Genomic DNA, 15,149 nt, shown 5'->3' on the forward strand with positions numbered 1-15,149 from the left:
CCGCCAAGCGCCTGCCCGCAAAGAAACTTTCCAAACTCCATCACCATGGCCTCCCGTTAATTAGGCCCCAGCCAGCCACGCAGGAACGGCGCTCGCTAGCACGCTCCGCATCGCAGCCAGCAAATTAGAAAAAAAAAAAAAATAACAAAACAGGAAATGCTCTCTTATTTTCATTTTCTCTCTCCCTGCCTCTCTCTCTCTCTCTCTCTCTCTCTCTCTCTCTGTCTCTGTTTCTCCACCACCAAGTTATAAAGAGCAGAGGGGAGGGAGCTTGCAATGTCAGACGCTGTTTACTGATTGTTTTCTTCTAATCCATGGTGGGTTATCCATGCAGCTAGAGCTGTTCAGGTCTCCATTTGGGTTTCTTCTGTTGTTGTTGTTTTTTTTTTTTTTTGTTCCTGATGTGGAGACACTCTTGTTTCTGTTGAGCCCCTCCGGAGACTTAATGGAATATGTGCTTTCATGTTTTTTTGGTTTTTGTTTGCCCTACCTCTTTTATCTGGAGCGAGAAAGGCAGGCAACAACAGATCTGTGAATAAGGGAAAAGAAAGAGAGGGCTCGGTTTCACTTGGTGTGTCAAACATTCACACACACACACACACACACACACACACAGAGACACCAATCAATCAAAGTTCCTCCAAGCCACTGAAGTGGAGCCTGCTGCCTTTTCATCACATAAATTTGGTTGGATACTAGATTGATTAGTTGGATTGTTGGGTGTTTTTTCATATGAGCTGCACACTGGAATGCAACAATACTGTACACACACACCGACATTTACAAGTCTACAAAATATCACCATCTCATCTACATGAAACAGACTGAGCAGGTGAATCCAGGTGAACGCTGTGATCCACTACAGTCCTGAAGGAGTGATGTAGATGAAGGGGAGGAGACGTGTTAAAGAAGGATTGTTGAGACATGGATTGTTTGGAGATGGGGGGAAATGCAGACTGCTATTAACACATACTAACCAAGCTTTGTTTTTCTCTGCACTCTTTCCTCTCTCTCTATTCCGGCCTTTCGCTCCTTCAACGCTTATCTTTTTTTACTTCTCTTTCCTTCATCTCTCTTCCCTCCTTTCTCCCTGCCCTCTTTCCTTCCTCTCTTTCATCTTTCCTTCCTTACTCCTTTCCCTCCTGTCTTCCCACTTCTTTCTTTCCGTCCTTGCCTCCCCGACTCATTCCCCTTCCCTCCTTCCTGCTCAAAATCCACAGATGTGTTGGATGGAGTGACAGGTGATGATGGTGATGGTGATGATGGTGGTGTTGATGGTGGAAGGGGTGAGGATGAGGAAGAGGGGGGGGCTGAGGAAGAGCAGCCCCATGATGATGGTGATGATGATGCTGATGATGCTATTGCTGCTGCCACATCTGCGTCTGCCCTAGATACTAACCCCCCACCAGCGGAGGCCCCTCTTCCAGCCACCTCCAGCACCCATGGGCCCCTGGAGCTTACTAACCCCGGCTCTGAGCTAACCTCTCTGGGTAAAGGCACTGGCTGAGGCTGTGTGGTGCTGCATGGTTCACTGTCTTGCTTTGCTTTGTTCTAACTAACTCATCTACCTGCCCCACCCCCCTTCATATATGTCTTACCTATTCTGTGATCGATTTTCAATCCCTCACTCACTCACTCATCCCCCAATCACTTGCTTTCTCTCTCATTCTCTCACACATGGACTCACTCATTCGCTCACTCACTTAAATGCTAACGATCGCTCACTTACTCATCTCAATATGCCTATTTATGCCTCTATGACGCTTTTGACATAATATCTAACAGCTGAAGTACGAATCCAAAACCAAAGAACGCAGAGGATGTATAAAGATATAGATATAAAGGATATATACCGGATGGTGACCCGAAGATGCATTGCGAGAATGATGCATCATGTCCAAATAACGCTATATTCTATAGTACAAAGCCAGTTGAAACAGCTGAGAAAATGAACAACTGTGCGTCTTAATTGATGCCGTCACATCAAGCACACAGCTCTCCAGCATGTAAAGATGCGTTCTCTGTTCTCGTTCGTTCTCTCCAAGACAACTTGGGAAAAACGTTGTTCTCCACAAGGAAACAAGTATCGACTATTATGGAATTCTTGAGTTTTATTTTTTCGAAGGTGCTTGATTTGGTCGGGCGCAGTCTGGGTGTGTAGTGCGACGTGGTCCAGGACTCACCAAGACTGAAATCAAGAGCGATTCTGGCAACAGAGAGAAAAAGAGAATGAACCAGAAGAGAAGTCACTTTTAACAACTTTTAAGAACTTTTTTCTTGAACCTCAGTGCAAATAAGTGTGTTAAGCAGTTGTTCGCCAAGTTGACTTGGCAAGCAGCTATTGCCTGGTTCCTGCTTTCTGTGTGTCTAGACGCATGCAAACTCCATCTGAACGCAGACGTGCCATCCACGTTCCTCAGCATTCATGCTTCTCATGACGGCCGCATGCCTGAAAACTTTAGTGGCACTGTAAGAAAAATCATCTCTCCACATTCCCCAAAGGAAAGGAAGGAAAGAAAACGCTGGAATTGATCAGTGGTTCCATTTCCTCTTCATTCAGCCAATCCTGGATGTTTATTTCAAATTTCAGGTGATGCAGGACCTCAAATGCAGCCAACACACCCAGTCGTTTTGACCGCAATTACATCATTTTGATCCCATGCACTCCGTCGTGTTCGTTTCTGAATGAAGCGTGAACCAGATCTTTCTGCTCCATGTTTTATTTTGCCTCTCAGCAGTCTCATGGTCCTGGACTTCCTTGTTCCTGTCTGTGTGATTGGTTGTGGTTTTGTCAGATTTTTCCCTCTTTTTCATGTGTGTGCCGCCCCGTCTTTGCTCCGTCGCCTAGTATTATATATACTTAACCTTATATAGGTTTTAACAGGCTTGTAGTCTGACTTAAGCTTTACGCACACTCTCACTGTGTCATTCACTTACACTCTCCCTCCCTCTGTCTTTCACTCACTCACTCACTCACTCACTCACTCACTCACTCACTCACTCACTCACTCACTCCAGTGCATGTTGTGTCTTTCATTCACTTTTCTCCTTTGACATTTGCATCCTATTTGCTCGGCAAGCTCCGTTCTCATTGGTGCTTCACAGCAAGAAGAACTAATACACACATTTGTTTGTTGAGTGACGACATTTTGTTTTTTTCTCCCTCGTTTTTTTCCCTAGAAACTTTTTTTTTTTTTAAGTAGTAATTAATAAACTATGAAAAGTGCTCCCTAGACAAAAAATAAAATCATATCTTCAGGAAAGCATTTGCTCAAGTCTTCAGAGGTAAACTAATTACTTTGTTTTGCTTTTAATTTATTTTATTTGCTTCCTCAATTTCCTGCCGATGTGAGATAGGTGAGAGTACAGTGAGGGACCAGAAGAAACAAACATGAAAACAGACAAGCGCTTTTCCTGGCTTTGAAGCGTCGGTATCTCTGCGTAATTTGTTTTCCTTGCTGTTAGTGTGTTTTTCTTTCTTGTTCTTTGTTGGCAGTATATTTTTTTGTAGTCTTGAAAAGAAATGGATGATGGTGATTTTATAACGGCAAACTAGCTGATCCACTGCGCTTTTTTCCCCCCTAAATTTGCCATTTTTCTCCAACCCTTCTCATTTTCCTAAAGCCTGGGTCATTCTCCCTACCACCTCCACTGTGTGTGTGTGTTTGTGTTGCCATATACTATATGTATGTATGTGTGCCTATGAGTGTGTGTCTGTGTACATCTGTGTGTCTGTGTATGTGTTTTTGTCTGTTACAGAGTATGAGAGAGTGTGTGTTTGTGTTTTATATTTGCATATGAACACTGAGGCAATCAAACTTCTTTATCATCTTTCACCCTCAATTACACATAGGTCCTCTACCAAGCTCCTCGTTGTGACTTGTGCCTATTTGTATGCATGCATCATTGTGTATTTGTGTGTGTGTGTGTGTGTGTGTGTGTGTGTGCGTGCGTGCGTGCGTGCGTGCGTGTGTGTCACGGGGGGAGGTGACACATGAAACGGTCTCCCTCCTGTTCTTTCATCTCCTCCAGTGCAGCGGCCCGGCTGGCAGGGGAGCTGTGCTTTCCAGCCCCTGGAAAACACAACTGTACACAACTACTGGAAAGCACAGAGAGAGACTGAGGGAGGATGGAAGTTAGGGAAAGACAGAGGGAAAAGGGAAGGAAGGAAGGAACAAACGACATAGGGAAGAAAGGGAGAAAAGAAGGAAGGGAGGAAATGAGGTTTGAGAGATAAGAGAGAAAGAGGAGAGAGTTGGAGCGAGGTTTGAGAAAGATTGAAAGAGAGAAGTTGGACAAAGACGGTGAGAATGAACTATGAGAAAGGTGGAAAAGAGCAAGAGAGGTTTTAAAAATGAGAGCTAGAGGTTTTGAGAAGTATGGAGAGACAGAAAAAGGTTTGAGAAAGAAGGAGGTTTGGGAAAGATTGAGAGAGAGGCGGTTCCTGAGCAAGTACAGAGTCTGTGGAAAGTTTGCCTTGGGATTGTAGCTGCACCTCAAAGTAATAAAGTAGTAATTGTTTATTGTTTGGATACTGTAAATGAGAATGAAAATAAGTTGACAGTAAGAGTGAAAACAAGACTTTCTAGCTGCTGCTATTTTGAGGAATACTGCACTGAAAAATGTGAAAATGTATCCTTAAGGTGCAACAGCGAAATAAAATACTTCTGTTTCCTGAAACAGAGACAAATATTTGGGATTAATAATTGTGATCACAATATTTCGCAAAATTATTTTAGCCACAATCATGCAGCCTTAGGATACAGAAGTAACTAATAATGTCTTCTGCCATTGGTTGTTGCTGGTTAATGTAGACCGGGGAACGAGGGAGTGGTGGAGAGAGGTGGAGAAAGAGATGGAATGAGCAAAAAAGAAAGGTGGAGAGAGTTGGATAAACAGGTAGAGAGAGTGAGGGAAAGAAGTGGAGAAAAGGAATGGAGAGGTAGAGAGAGAGAGAGTTAGAGAGGGAAAGACTGATCACAAAAGAAATAAATGGAAAAAGCGAGGTGGAGAAAGAGATAAAGTTACATACACACTGATACAAGGATTTCAGATCTATTTAAGGATCTGATTAGATGTTGATTAACTTTCTTGTTTGATTTACATTTCCTATACTTTATTGCTTTGGCAATATTGTTTTTAACATTCATGCCAATAAAGCTTGTTAAATTCAAATTGAATTGATAAAGAGAAAGAGGTACAGAGAGGGAGAAACAGTGGTGAGAGAGAGATGGAGAGGGAAAGAGAGAGGGGGAGAGATGCAACTGGAAAGAGAGGTGGACAAAGAGAGATAGAGTTGGAAAAAGAGAGGTAGTGAGAGAGACAGTGGGGGGAAACATGGAGGCCAAGAGACATCAGAACAGAATTTGCACAGCCGTACACCGTGCTGCCTGGGCCAGAGTCAGAAGGGTGTAGGCCAGAGCAGGTGTGTGTGTGTGTGTGTGTGTGTGTGTGTGTCTTTGTGTGGTGTGTGTGTTTGTAGAGTTGGATGCCTTCCATCCCCGTCCTTACCTGAGTCTCAACTCTTAAGAGGAGAAAGAGTGAGAGAGGGAACAAACAAATAAAAAAACAACAGACATGCTCATCTACCTCTCTCTCTCTCTCTCTCTCTCTCTCCATCTCTCCCTGTGGTTACCGTGGTGATAGTCCTATCCATGTATACTCAGTGCCTCAGCAGCTCTCTGCAGTACAAACAGGACTTAAAGCTGCCTAGTCTGTCCAGATCCCTATCTCTCTCACACACATTACATATATATCCTCCCATTCGTGTGTGTGTATATCTCCTTTATCAAGTGTGTAAGTGTGTGTGTGTGTGTGTGTGTGTGTGTGTGAGTGTGTGTCTCTTCCTTATCAGTTACTCTGGCCAGGTGGAAATATAAGATGAGACATGAATGCAAACTAAGTTGTCTTCTCTTTCTCCTCTTTTTAACTTTGTGTGTGTGTGTTTGCGGTTTTAGTATGAGTTTCTGTAAGTGTGTGTGTAGTTTCGTGCTTTTGTTGCATTCATATGTATGGTAGGTATGTGTGTTTTGATGCTTTTGTGTGTGTGTAGTGTGTTTTGTTGTACTTAAATGTGTGTTTTTCATGTGTATGGATGCACTGTTTTCACTGCCATCTCTGACACATCTCTCTCTCTCTCTCTCTCTCTCTCTCTCTCTCTCTCTCTCTCTCTCTCTCTCTCTCTCTCTCTCTCTCTCTCTCTCTCTCTCTCTCTCTCTCTCTCTCCCCCCAGGTGTGAACAGTAAGCATGTGGACCTGAAGCTGAAGAAGCTGGTGGAGGTCCGGCCAGGAGGAGTCACCTCCCCTTCGTCTCCTTCCTCCACCTCCTCCTCATCCTCGCCCACCGCCTCCTCCACCTCCCCGCTCAGCCCCGCTGACGGACTGGAGGTACACACACACACACACACACACACACACCTCAGACACACCATGGAGATCTTTCTTTCTCTTTCTGTCTGTTATTCTCTCCACCTTTCTTCCCACGTATCTCTCTCTTGATCACTCTATTTTTCCTCTCTCTTTCCATCTCTCTCTCTCTCTCCCCCTCTCTCCACATCATCAAAGGGTCAGTCCAATCAATCAGGTCCGATTGACCCTGGCTGTCAGTCTCCACACACTGTGTATACATCAGTCTATTGGACCACTTCATATAAGACCGTGGTTTATTCCTCTGGTGTCCATGTGAATCTATCTAAAGCCGTGACACACACACTAGCATCATAATGCTCTACATAACATGTAGCAATCCCCCAGTATTGACTATGACCTTTACAGATCGTTGTAGTGTGTGTGTGTGTGTGTGTGTGTGTGTGAGGGGGCTGTAGCTGCATGCGTCTGTCTTGTGATGTGAATATTGACAGTCAACAACGCAGCCGGGCAGTTTTAACATCTGTTTAATTGATTTTGAATGTCGAGTGGAATGAGGTGAGTGCGTGTGTGTGTGTGTTTGTTTGCGTGTGTGTGTGTGTGGCTGTCACTACGAGCTAAACCCTCTGTGCTTATGGCGACACAGGGCGTCTTTGATCATCGATTCACATAAACACCCTCTTGTGTTCAAAGCCAAAAAGGCTTAGTCCTTTATGACCACCTGAGTGTGTGTGTGTGTGCGTGTGTGTGTGTGTGTGTGTGTGTGTGTGTGTCCCCATTTGACCCCCACTTCAATATTTAACACCACACAGAGGTAAAATCACATATGCCATTTGGTTGACACTTTTATCCCAAGCGCCTTAACCATAAGTGTTTATGGTGTGCGTGGCCCCAGTGGGAACAGAACCTCTAACCTCTGTCAGTGCCTTGCTCTGCCTGTTATTCTTGACTATAGAGGTCCGTCAGGTGACATAAAGTGCCCTTTGGCGGCCATATTGGAGGTCCTCTGCTCTTAGCAACAACAGCTGCGAACAACTGATAATGGTTCTAAACCTACAACTTGTTCGTTTCAACAGAATTCAATAGAAATGTTTAATTCAGTGCTGTTTTTGACTGGGAACTGATCATTTTGTCACTGATAAATCTGATCGATTTTGTGTTTCAATAATATCAGCTTATTAGTTAGCTAGCTAACCATAATATCTGGTCAGCTAATTATCACTGTCTTGTTGTGAGCATGTCTGGTTGGCACAGTAGCTAAAATTACATGATTAGCAGCTGCAACTGTCTGTTTAGATTAAGTGGACTAAGTGGACTCTTTCTTTTTCTGGCCTGGTTATTATGTGTTTAGCTATTATTTGGCTCAGCCAATTCTGTAATGGACCTCCATGATGGCTGGTGCTAGGAGATTTGTGACGCAGCTGCAAATCCTCCGCAACTTGTTAAGTTATACCAGACATACAGTGCAAGACGTGTGTGACCACGCTTGAAAAAAACACAGCCAGTCCCCCCCCCCCCCCCCCCCCCCACTTCCCCAAAACTACTAAAACAAAAATCAGTTTTGTTGTAATCAAAGGTTGTATGTGCATGAGTGTGTGTTTGTGTGTGTGGTTGTGTGTGTTTACTTCTTCTCTCCTTACAAAAGGAGGATAAACTGTTCCTCGTCCCAAGAGGATTGGGCATCCCAAAAGTCCTTCAGGCGGGTGGAACGACCTGCGGGAGCAACACACACTCACACTCACACACACATACACACACACACACACGCTCTCCCTCTCATTAGCGATTGTGTGTATGCGCAGCCTCGGTGGCGCACGATAAGGGCATGCGACGCTCAGCAGACTGCAACATTAGTCACGCAGCCCCCTGCATGCACACTCACTGGCACACACACACACACACACACACACCAAAACCACTGAATCACCACTGCCACAGCTTACCACAGCGATGATAGCAGTGATAAGAGATAAAGAGGGAGAGTGAAAGAAAGAAAGAGAGTAAGGAGAGAGGGAGGGAGGGAGGGAGGGAGGGGACACCCCAATATCTGCTTGTCCCAGAGCGTAAAAGGGAGACGGAGGGGTAGCCAAGAGGGCAGGTGTTTTGTGTGTGTGTGTGTGTGTGTGTGTGTGCACCCCTACTCCTCTGGGAGTGATAATACCACAGATTGTATGGTTTGTTTTTAAGTAGGTGCTGGAAGTCCAGGGGAGGTGTTGTCTTTGGACATTATCATATTCGGGAGTGTGTGTGTGTGTGAGTACTGGCAGTATTGTGGCAGCATCTAAACTTTGAAGCTGCTGTGTTTTAACCTCTGGTTGTAGACCAGTGAACAAGTCAGATTCACAACAGTTAAACTATAAGTAATAATTGGTTAGACGGGCTCAGTGTCCTAATCAGTCTCCCCAGGGATTTGCTCTTTTGCTAAATCACCACTTCACTGTAGATATTGCAAGGGTTTGCAATTTTGACCAGTCGCCACGCTTAAAAAAAAAAAAAATCCTTCTCATCTCGTGAAAATATGACAAGGACGGCAACATTAAGCCAATAAATCCTTTGACGTCCAATTATCAGCAGTTGTTGCACTTCTCCTGCAAACAAACATATAAAATATTCATAATATCTTCCATTTGGTGGACCCCCATCCACAGCACCCTATATTACCATGAGTACTAATGTTTTTAGTATGGGTGGCTGTAGTGGGAGTCAAACCCCCAACCCTGATAGCATTGGTGTGATGTTCTACCCATGTGAGCTACACAGACCACATTCCAGATTGTTTTGCAAGTTTTTCAAAATCTTGTGTTTTGCTAGTAATCATTGAAGAACTTAAAAATTGTTAACCTCTGTTAAGTGGTAAGCTGGGGTCATCCTGGTGGTTCAGTGGCCTAAACCGCGTACCATGTAAACGCGTCATCTTGGGTTCGAATCCAGCCCAGGACCTTTGTCGCATGTCACCCTCCTCTTTCTCCCCGTCGTTCCTGTCTCTCTCAACTTAGAACAGTCTAATAAAGGTGAAAATGCAAAAAAAAAGTGGTAAAGATGGAGCTTATCGTGGTATTTCTACTTGGATGCTGATTTTAAACCGAACCCTCACCTTAACCCCAACCTTAGGCAAAATTCTTACATGAAAATACACCAGTCTTATGAGCCTAAATCAGGATCCTATCCTCCCTAATTGAGAGGCTGTAGTTTCACCCTATTTGTCCAAAGTAATAGGTCTGAGTCTACTGACTGTCATGTTGCATGATTTCTGGGTAAAAACGTTGAAATTTGAAGTTGCCTAGTGCAGCTTTAGCTTTAATGGACCCAAACCTTAAATAGAGACGGAACAACACATTTTTGTGATTGTCAATTTTCAATGGAAGATAGAGAGACATTTGGCTTTGCAAGAAAGTAAAAACCTTTAGATCTAATAATGGACTGAGAGCAGATGTTTACCAGCCAGCATTTCCCTCCCTTTCCTTCCCTGCAATCAGTGTTTTACTCTGACCTGGTGTTGCCCCAATGCTGCCAAATCCACATATACACACGCACACACACACACACACACACACACACACACACTGTATTTATGTCCTTTGTTGACTAAAGCATTATGCAGCAAACCCACTTTTGTTAAAAGCACTTCATAAATACATTTGACTTGATTTGACTTGAGATTTAAGTGGCTGGTGGAGGCTGACAGACTAATAAACGACATAGAGTGGGACAACAGACTAATTGCTGACATTGTTTTTGAAAGTCAATAATCTGAAGCTAAACCAACAACTCCCCTTTTACTGTGTGTGTGTGTGTGTGTGTTCCCGCCCACCCTGTCTCTATTAGCGGGCCTTCGCTCTGCACACCCTGCTTGACTATCTCCCTCCGTCTCAAGCAGTGGAACATGTTTGCCCTAATTGTCGACTTTATTACACGTTTCGCCGTCTTATTAACGTTGCCACAACATCAATCTTAACCCGAGTCGGTTTCTTTTCCACTCGGCTTGGCATATTTGGAGGCCCGGTAATAAAGCATTTCTGCATGCCGTTTTTGATAGCGGGAGAAGCGAGCGTGTAGCTTTTTAACACGTGTTCACTTTGAAAACAATAGCGCTTTTTTTGCGTTTTGCATAATCTGAATATATTTTCTGGCTCGGGGTTTTGTTGAAAGTCAAGTTAATTGCCTCTTTTTTGTCTCTCTCATGAGTGAGGGAGAGAATGAGAGCGTTTGTGTGTGTGTGTGTTTGTGTGCACGCGCACATGCGTGTGTGTATGAGTGTGTGTGTGTTTGGAGGGGTGTTCTAACAAACAAGCAAGAGACGATGGAGGAGAAAACATATCAACTTCTATTGAATTTGTCTCAGGGCTGTCTGGGTGTGTGTGCGTGTGTGCATGCACGCAAATGTGTGTGTGTGTGTGTTTTTGGTCACAATAATCACAGAACAACTGTGAAATCCTGGAGCGGCTGCCTAATAAATGCCTGGGACCAGATCTAAGTGGCTGGTAGAGGCTGACAGACTAATAGACAAGATGTGGAGAGGGGCAGCAGACTAATTGCTGACATTGTTTTTGAAAGTCAATAATTTGAAGCTAAACCCAACAACTCTGTCTTTGTGTGTGTGTGTGTGTGTGTGTGTGTGTGGTAACTGTTAACTTTAGCAACTGCCATTGTTTGTTGTGTGGAGTTGAACATTTGGGAGATTTCATGATTCATGTGTTCATCTATTGATATTTCATTATCTATTGAGTATGACAGGAGGGCTGAAACATTCATGCTATACTTGTATTTCCTTCCTTTCTTTGCAGTTACAATAATTATTTTCTCATAATGTGTGATTTGAAGGTGTTGTGATTAGTTTAGACTGAGCATATCTATTTTTTCTCATATTTAGCTGACCCTCCTATCCATTGCATGCAATAGAATAAGCTTCAATTCTTAGATCAATAAAATTACAAGCAACCAGCAGTAAGGAGTGTAAGGGTCAGAGCCGTTGTTGATGGACAGAATGATACTTGGTGTCCGATGTGTGCACTTTTTGTGTGTCTTTTGCAGATAGCGTCAGAGTGACAGTTGTAGTCCAGTATGAAAGCACATTTTCTTCTGTGTTCTCATATGATTGTGTGTTTTTGTGTGTGTTTGACAGAATAACGCTGAGGAGTTGCGAGCAGAGCGGCTGCGCAGAGCGACAGAGCGGCTGCGCAGCCCGGTAGTCTTCAACAAGGACTCCGCTGTCAGGAAAACACAGCTCAAGTCCTTCAGCCAGTATGTGGAGACCAGACCAGGTGGGGGACAATAAAACACACAAACACACACACACACACACACACCTCACACACACAGACACCACTGTTTAAACCTTTATTTACCCAGGGAGGATTTGCTGAACATGTATGCTCTTTTTAACACCTGCCTCACATACATAAATTACACACATTAACACCTGGAAAACCTGGAAAAGTTATGGAATTTTAAAGTAGTATTTCCCAGACCTGGCAAAGTTATGAAAAATGATAAAATTTAGAAAAGTTTTGGAAAGGCATGAAATTTAATTTGTGAAGTTAATGATGTTTTTTTTTTTTTTATACTGCCAAATGTCAACAAAAAGCTGTGGCTGGCTCCCTTTTGGAGGAAAACATTGTTGGCTGTTTATTATTATATTTATATTTATTATTATATTATTAAAATAATATTATAATCCTTGATTTTAAAGTGAAAAACAAACTAATGCTTGAAGTTAGTGTAGTTGATGGTTACTTTTTAATTCAGTCTCAACAAAATCTGGTCATGGAAATTTGAAAAGGGATCAGAGAGAAGTCATGGAAAAATGGAATTTCATCAGATCTGAATAGCCATTTCTCAACTGCAGCATGTATCTTACTGTGCCGTTACAAGGATGTCAGAGCAGATTGTATTGTTGCTAACCTCTCTCACCTTCTCCTCCTTTTCCCCCCTCTCTCCATCCTCTTCATCCATCCCTCCAGAGGTGAAGAGACAGAGGTCTATTCCTGAGGATCTGAGGAAGGCCGGGGAGGAGAGGGGATCGCCGACCGATGCCGAAATTCGCAGGCCGTTTGAAGAGGAGGTTTGTCATATTCATGTTCTACGAATACGATTGTCAGGCCAGGAAAGGATCCAGAGAGTTGTTTACTTAGGTTAGTTTCTCTTTTTCACAAAAACGATTTTCAGTGGCAAAGCTTCTGTGTATAGAGCACGGCGCTTACAGCCTTTAACTCAAACATTGGTTTTCCACAATCAACTTAGACACAGTCACAAAACATCACTCCCTCTCGTGGTATCGGAAGTTGTCATGGCATTCCCTCCCTTTTATCCCGCCTACACTAATCAACAGGAAAAGCAGAGGTGGCACCATGTGTTTCGAATTGGTTTTTTTAATTCATTTTTTTAAGAAAAACACCCACCAACACTCTTTTGGCTCCAAAAAATCTAGTTCATAGGAAGGGCCTAGAAAAGCCTGATGGTCAGATCAAGCCTGGGAGAGAATGAGGTAGTCTGGGTGAGGTGAAGGGGGGCTGGGGGTTTGGGTGGGGGGTTAGTATCCCTTAATTGCTTCTACTTGGCCGTTTCCCTTCTGTTAGTCAGCTGTCTTTCCCTCTCTCCTGTCTTGTCTTAGATAAATCTATCCCCTGATAGATTTATCTAAGCCTCCTCTTCTTTCTGCTCACCCTCTGCTTTCATTTCCCTCCTTCTCCTATCCTCTCCTCTCCTTGTTTCCTCTCCTCCTCTCCCCCCACCTTTCCTTTCCCTCTCCTGTCCTCTCTTCTCCACAGAGAGATCTGAGTATTGATCTAACAGACTGCCATTTTAATTATTACAATGGTAGATATCAGCAGCTCTGCCGTTTTAGAGATGTGTGTGTGTGTGTGTGTGTGTGTGTGTGTGTGTGTGTGTCTGCAAGAAAGTGTGTGGCTGTGCGTGCTCCACACACTCTTCCCCAGCGTGTGTTTGAACTTGTGCGTACAAGAGTGTGTGTATAAGAATGCTATTATTTCAATGAGCGTGTGTGTGTGTGTGTGTGTGTGTGTGTGTGTGTGTGTGTGCCACTGGAGACCACGGGGTGAATCTCTCTTCCCAACCAGCCCTCCTCTACCCTCCACCCTGCACCCCACCCCACCCCAATCCCACACACACACACACACACCCTCCTCCCAGTGCCTGGGCCCCAGGGTTAATGGGTGTTCAACCTTTCCATTATCCCGATCAGCCAAGAATTACCTGCTGAATGATGTTTGCATTAATATAATATATATGGTAATTTCCCTCCTCTTAATTACGGCTGGGCCGAGCGCGGCAAGGGGAGTGGGCTGATCATGTGTAAAATTGATTTGCCAAGGAAAAATATGGTGATAGAGCGAGAGCGCGCAAGGAGGAGGAGGAGGAGGAGGAGGAGGGAGGGGGTGGAGCGGCGGGTGGGAATCGGCACACACACACACACACTTGCAAAAAAACACGTGCACAGATACACACACACACACACACGTTGGAAAGAGTACAGGAAAAAGTGCTGGCCTGGGTGGAATGAAAAAAAAAAAAAAACTTTCTCTCTCTCTCTCTCCTGCTCACTAGTTCTCCTTCCCATTAAGAAAAATGAAGTGCATCAGCAATAAAATGGAGATATTTTTTCGGATGCATCCTCAGTAGTGAATTTGAATAAACATTTTCCCCACTCAGAGGAGCTTCTCTGGAGAATAGCAAGCAGCCAGGAGACAGAGGTGAAGAGGGGTCAGAAATGGAATGTGCATTAAGTGCATATGGTTATGGAGTGATTGGTGTGTGAGTGTGTGTGTGTATATTAAGTGTGTGTGGTCATGGAGTGGTCGGCGTTTGTGTGTGTATGGGAAGGTGGAAGAAAGACTTATCTGAAATGGCAGGGCGTGTATGGGTGGGAGTAAGGAGAGCTGAGTCTATGGGTGCAGGTTGAGTTTAAGGGGCTATGGAGACATTTAACCTTTGGGTGGGTTAAGACTACAATGCAAAAAAAAAAATATCCATATTAATCAAGCGATTAGCCTTGTATTCAGCCTGAAAATTATATAATTTCTCACAATTAACAGTTAAAAGATTCCACTTGTTTCCATTGCATTGGACAAAAAGTGAAAATATCTTGAAATTACCTCAGTTGCTCCACTTGTTTCAAGAAAATTGTCATGACAAATTCTCCCTACTGACAGACGTTTTTTTTTACTGAAATTAAGAAAAATTAAAGACTGAACACAAGTTTAAATGACTTGTTAGATGAACTTTTTTTTGCTGTATCTATACATCTCCTCCTTCGGCTGGTGCCTCTCTACATTTTCTCTATTTTTGTTCTATCCCTCTCCAGAAAAGGAAGCCATCTGAAAACCTGTTATGTAACTGAGCCAGGCCTAGTAGATTGCTGTTATTTGTAATTACATTGTTTCAATGTTTGGACATGTTGTGTTGTTATTGAAAGAGTACAGAGAGGCACTAGGAAAAGACCTGTATGCATAATATATCACACACACAAGTAAAGAGCACATAATTCATTCAATGAAGGTCTTTTTTCGGTGCAGGCTGCTGCGTCTTATTATAGCAATAATACCCGAGAGGTTGCTCTTTAATGTGATCATTGGTATGACGGTGATGCAATAGCAGTATTAAAGTACCCATAATCACAGTAAAATATGTCCTCAAGGGTATTATGGCTTTCATACAACGGGTACTAATACATATGTACTGGCTGAAGAGTTTTCTTCAAAGTAGTGCACATGCACAAGAATAAAATAACAGGGGAAAGCAGGAAAGTAGCTGTGATTTATGAGAAT

General features: G+C 43.5%; 1 protein-coding gene across 4 annotated transcripts in view; it reads left to right on the forward strand.

The window, feature by feature from the left end:
* ehbp1 (EH domain binding protein 1) overlaps positions 1–15,149 on the forward strand; it is a 171,882-nt gene that overhangs the window by 114,558 nt on the left and 42,175 nt on the right. For 2 of the 4 annotated variants that reach the window (XR_013507199.1, XR_013507200.1), the window contains exons 17-19: positions 6,233–6,387; positions 11,489–11,627; positions 12,329–12,427. Coding sequence is in view for 2 of the 4 variants with exons in the window: in XM_071897739.2 (XP_071753840.2) it covers positions 6,233–6,387; positions 11,489–11,627; positions 12,327–12,427 (395 nt within the window). In the remaining 2 variants the exon portion in view is untranslated. Of the gene's footprint in view, positions 1–6,232; positions 6,388–11,488; positions 11,628–12,326; positions 12,428–15,149 lie in introns of all 4 variants that reach the window. The other 2 variants (XM_071897739.2, XM_078288580.1) reach the window with 1 other exon arrangement.

Source organism: Centroberyx gerrardi, chromosome 15, assembly GCF_048128805.1.
Source record: "Centroberyx gerrardi isolate f3 chromosome 15, fCenGer3.hap1.cur.20231027, whole genome shotgun sequence".
Classification (NCBI taxonomy): domain Eukaryota; kingdom Metazoa; phylum Chordata; class Actinopteri; order Beryciformes; family Berycidae; genus Centroberyx; species Centroberyx gerrardi.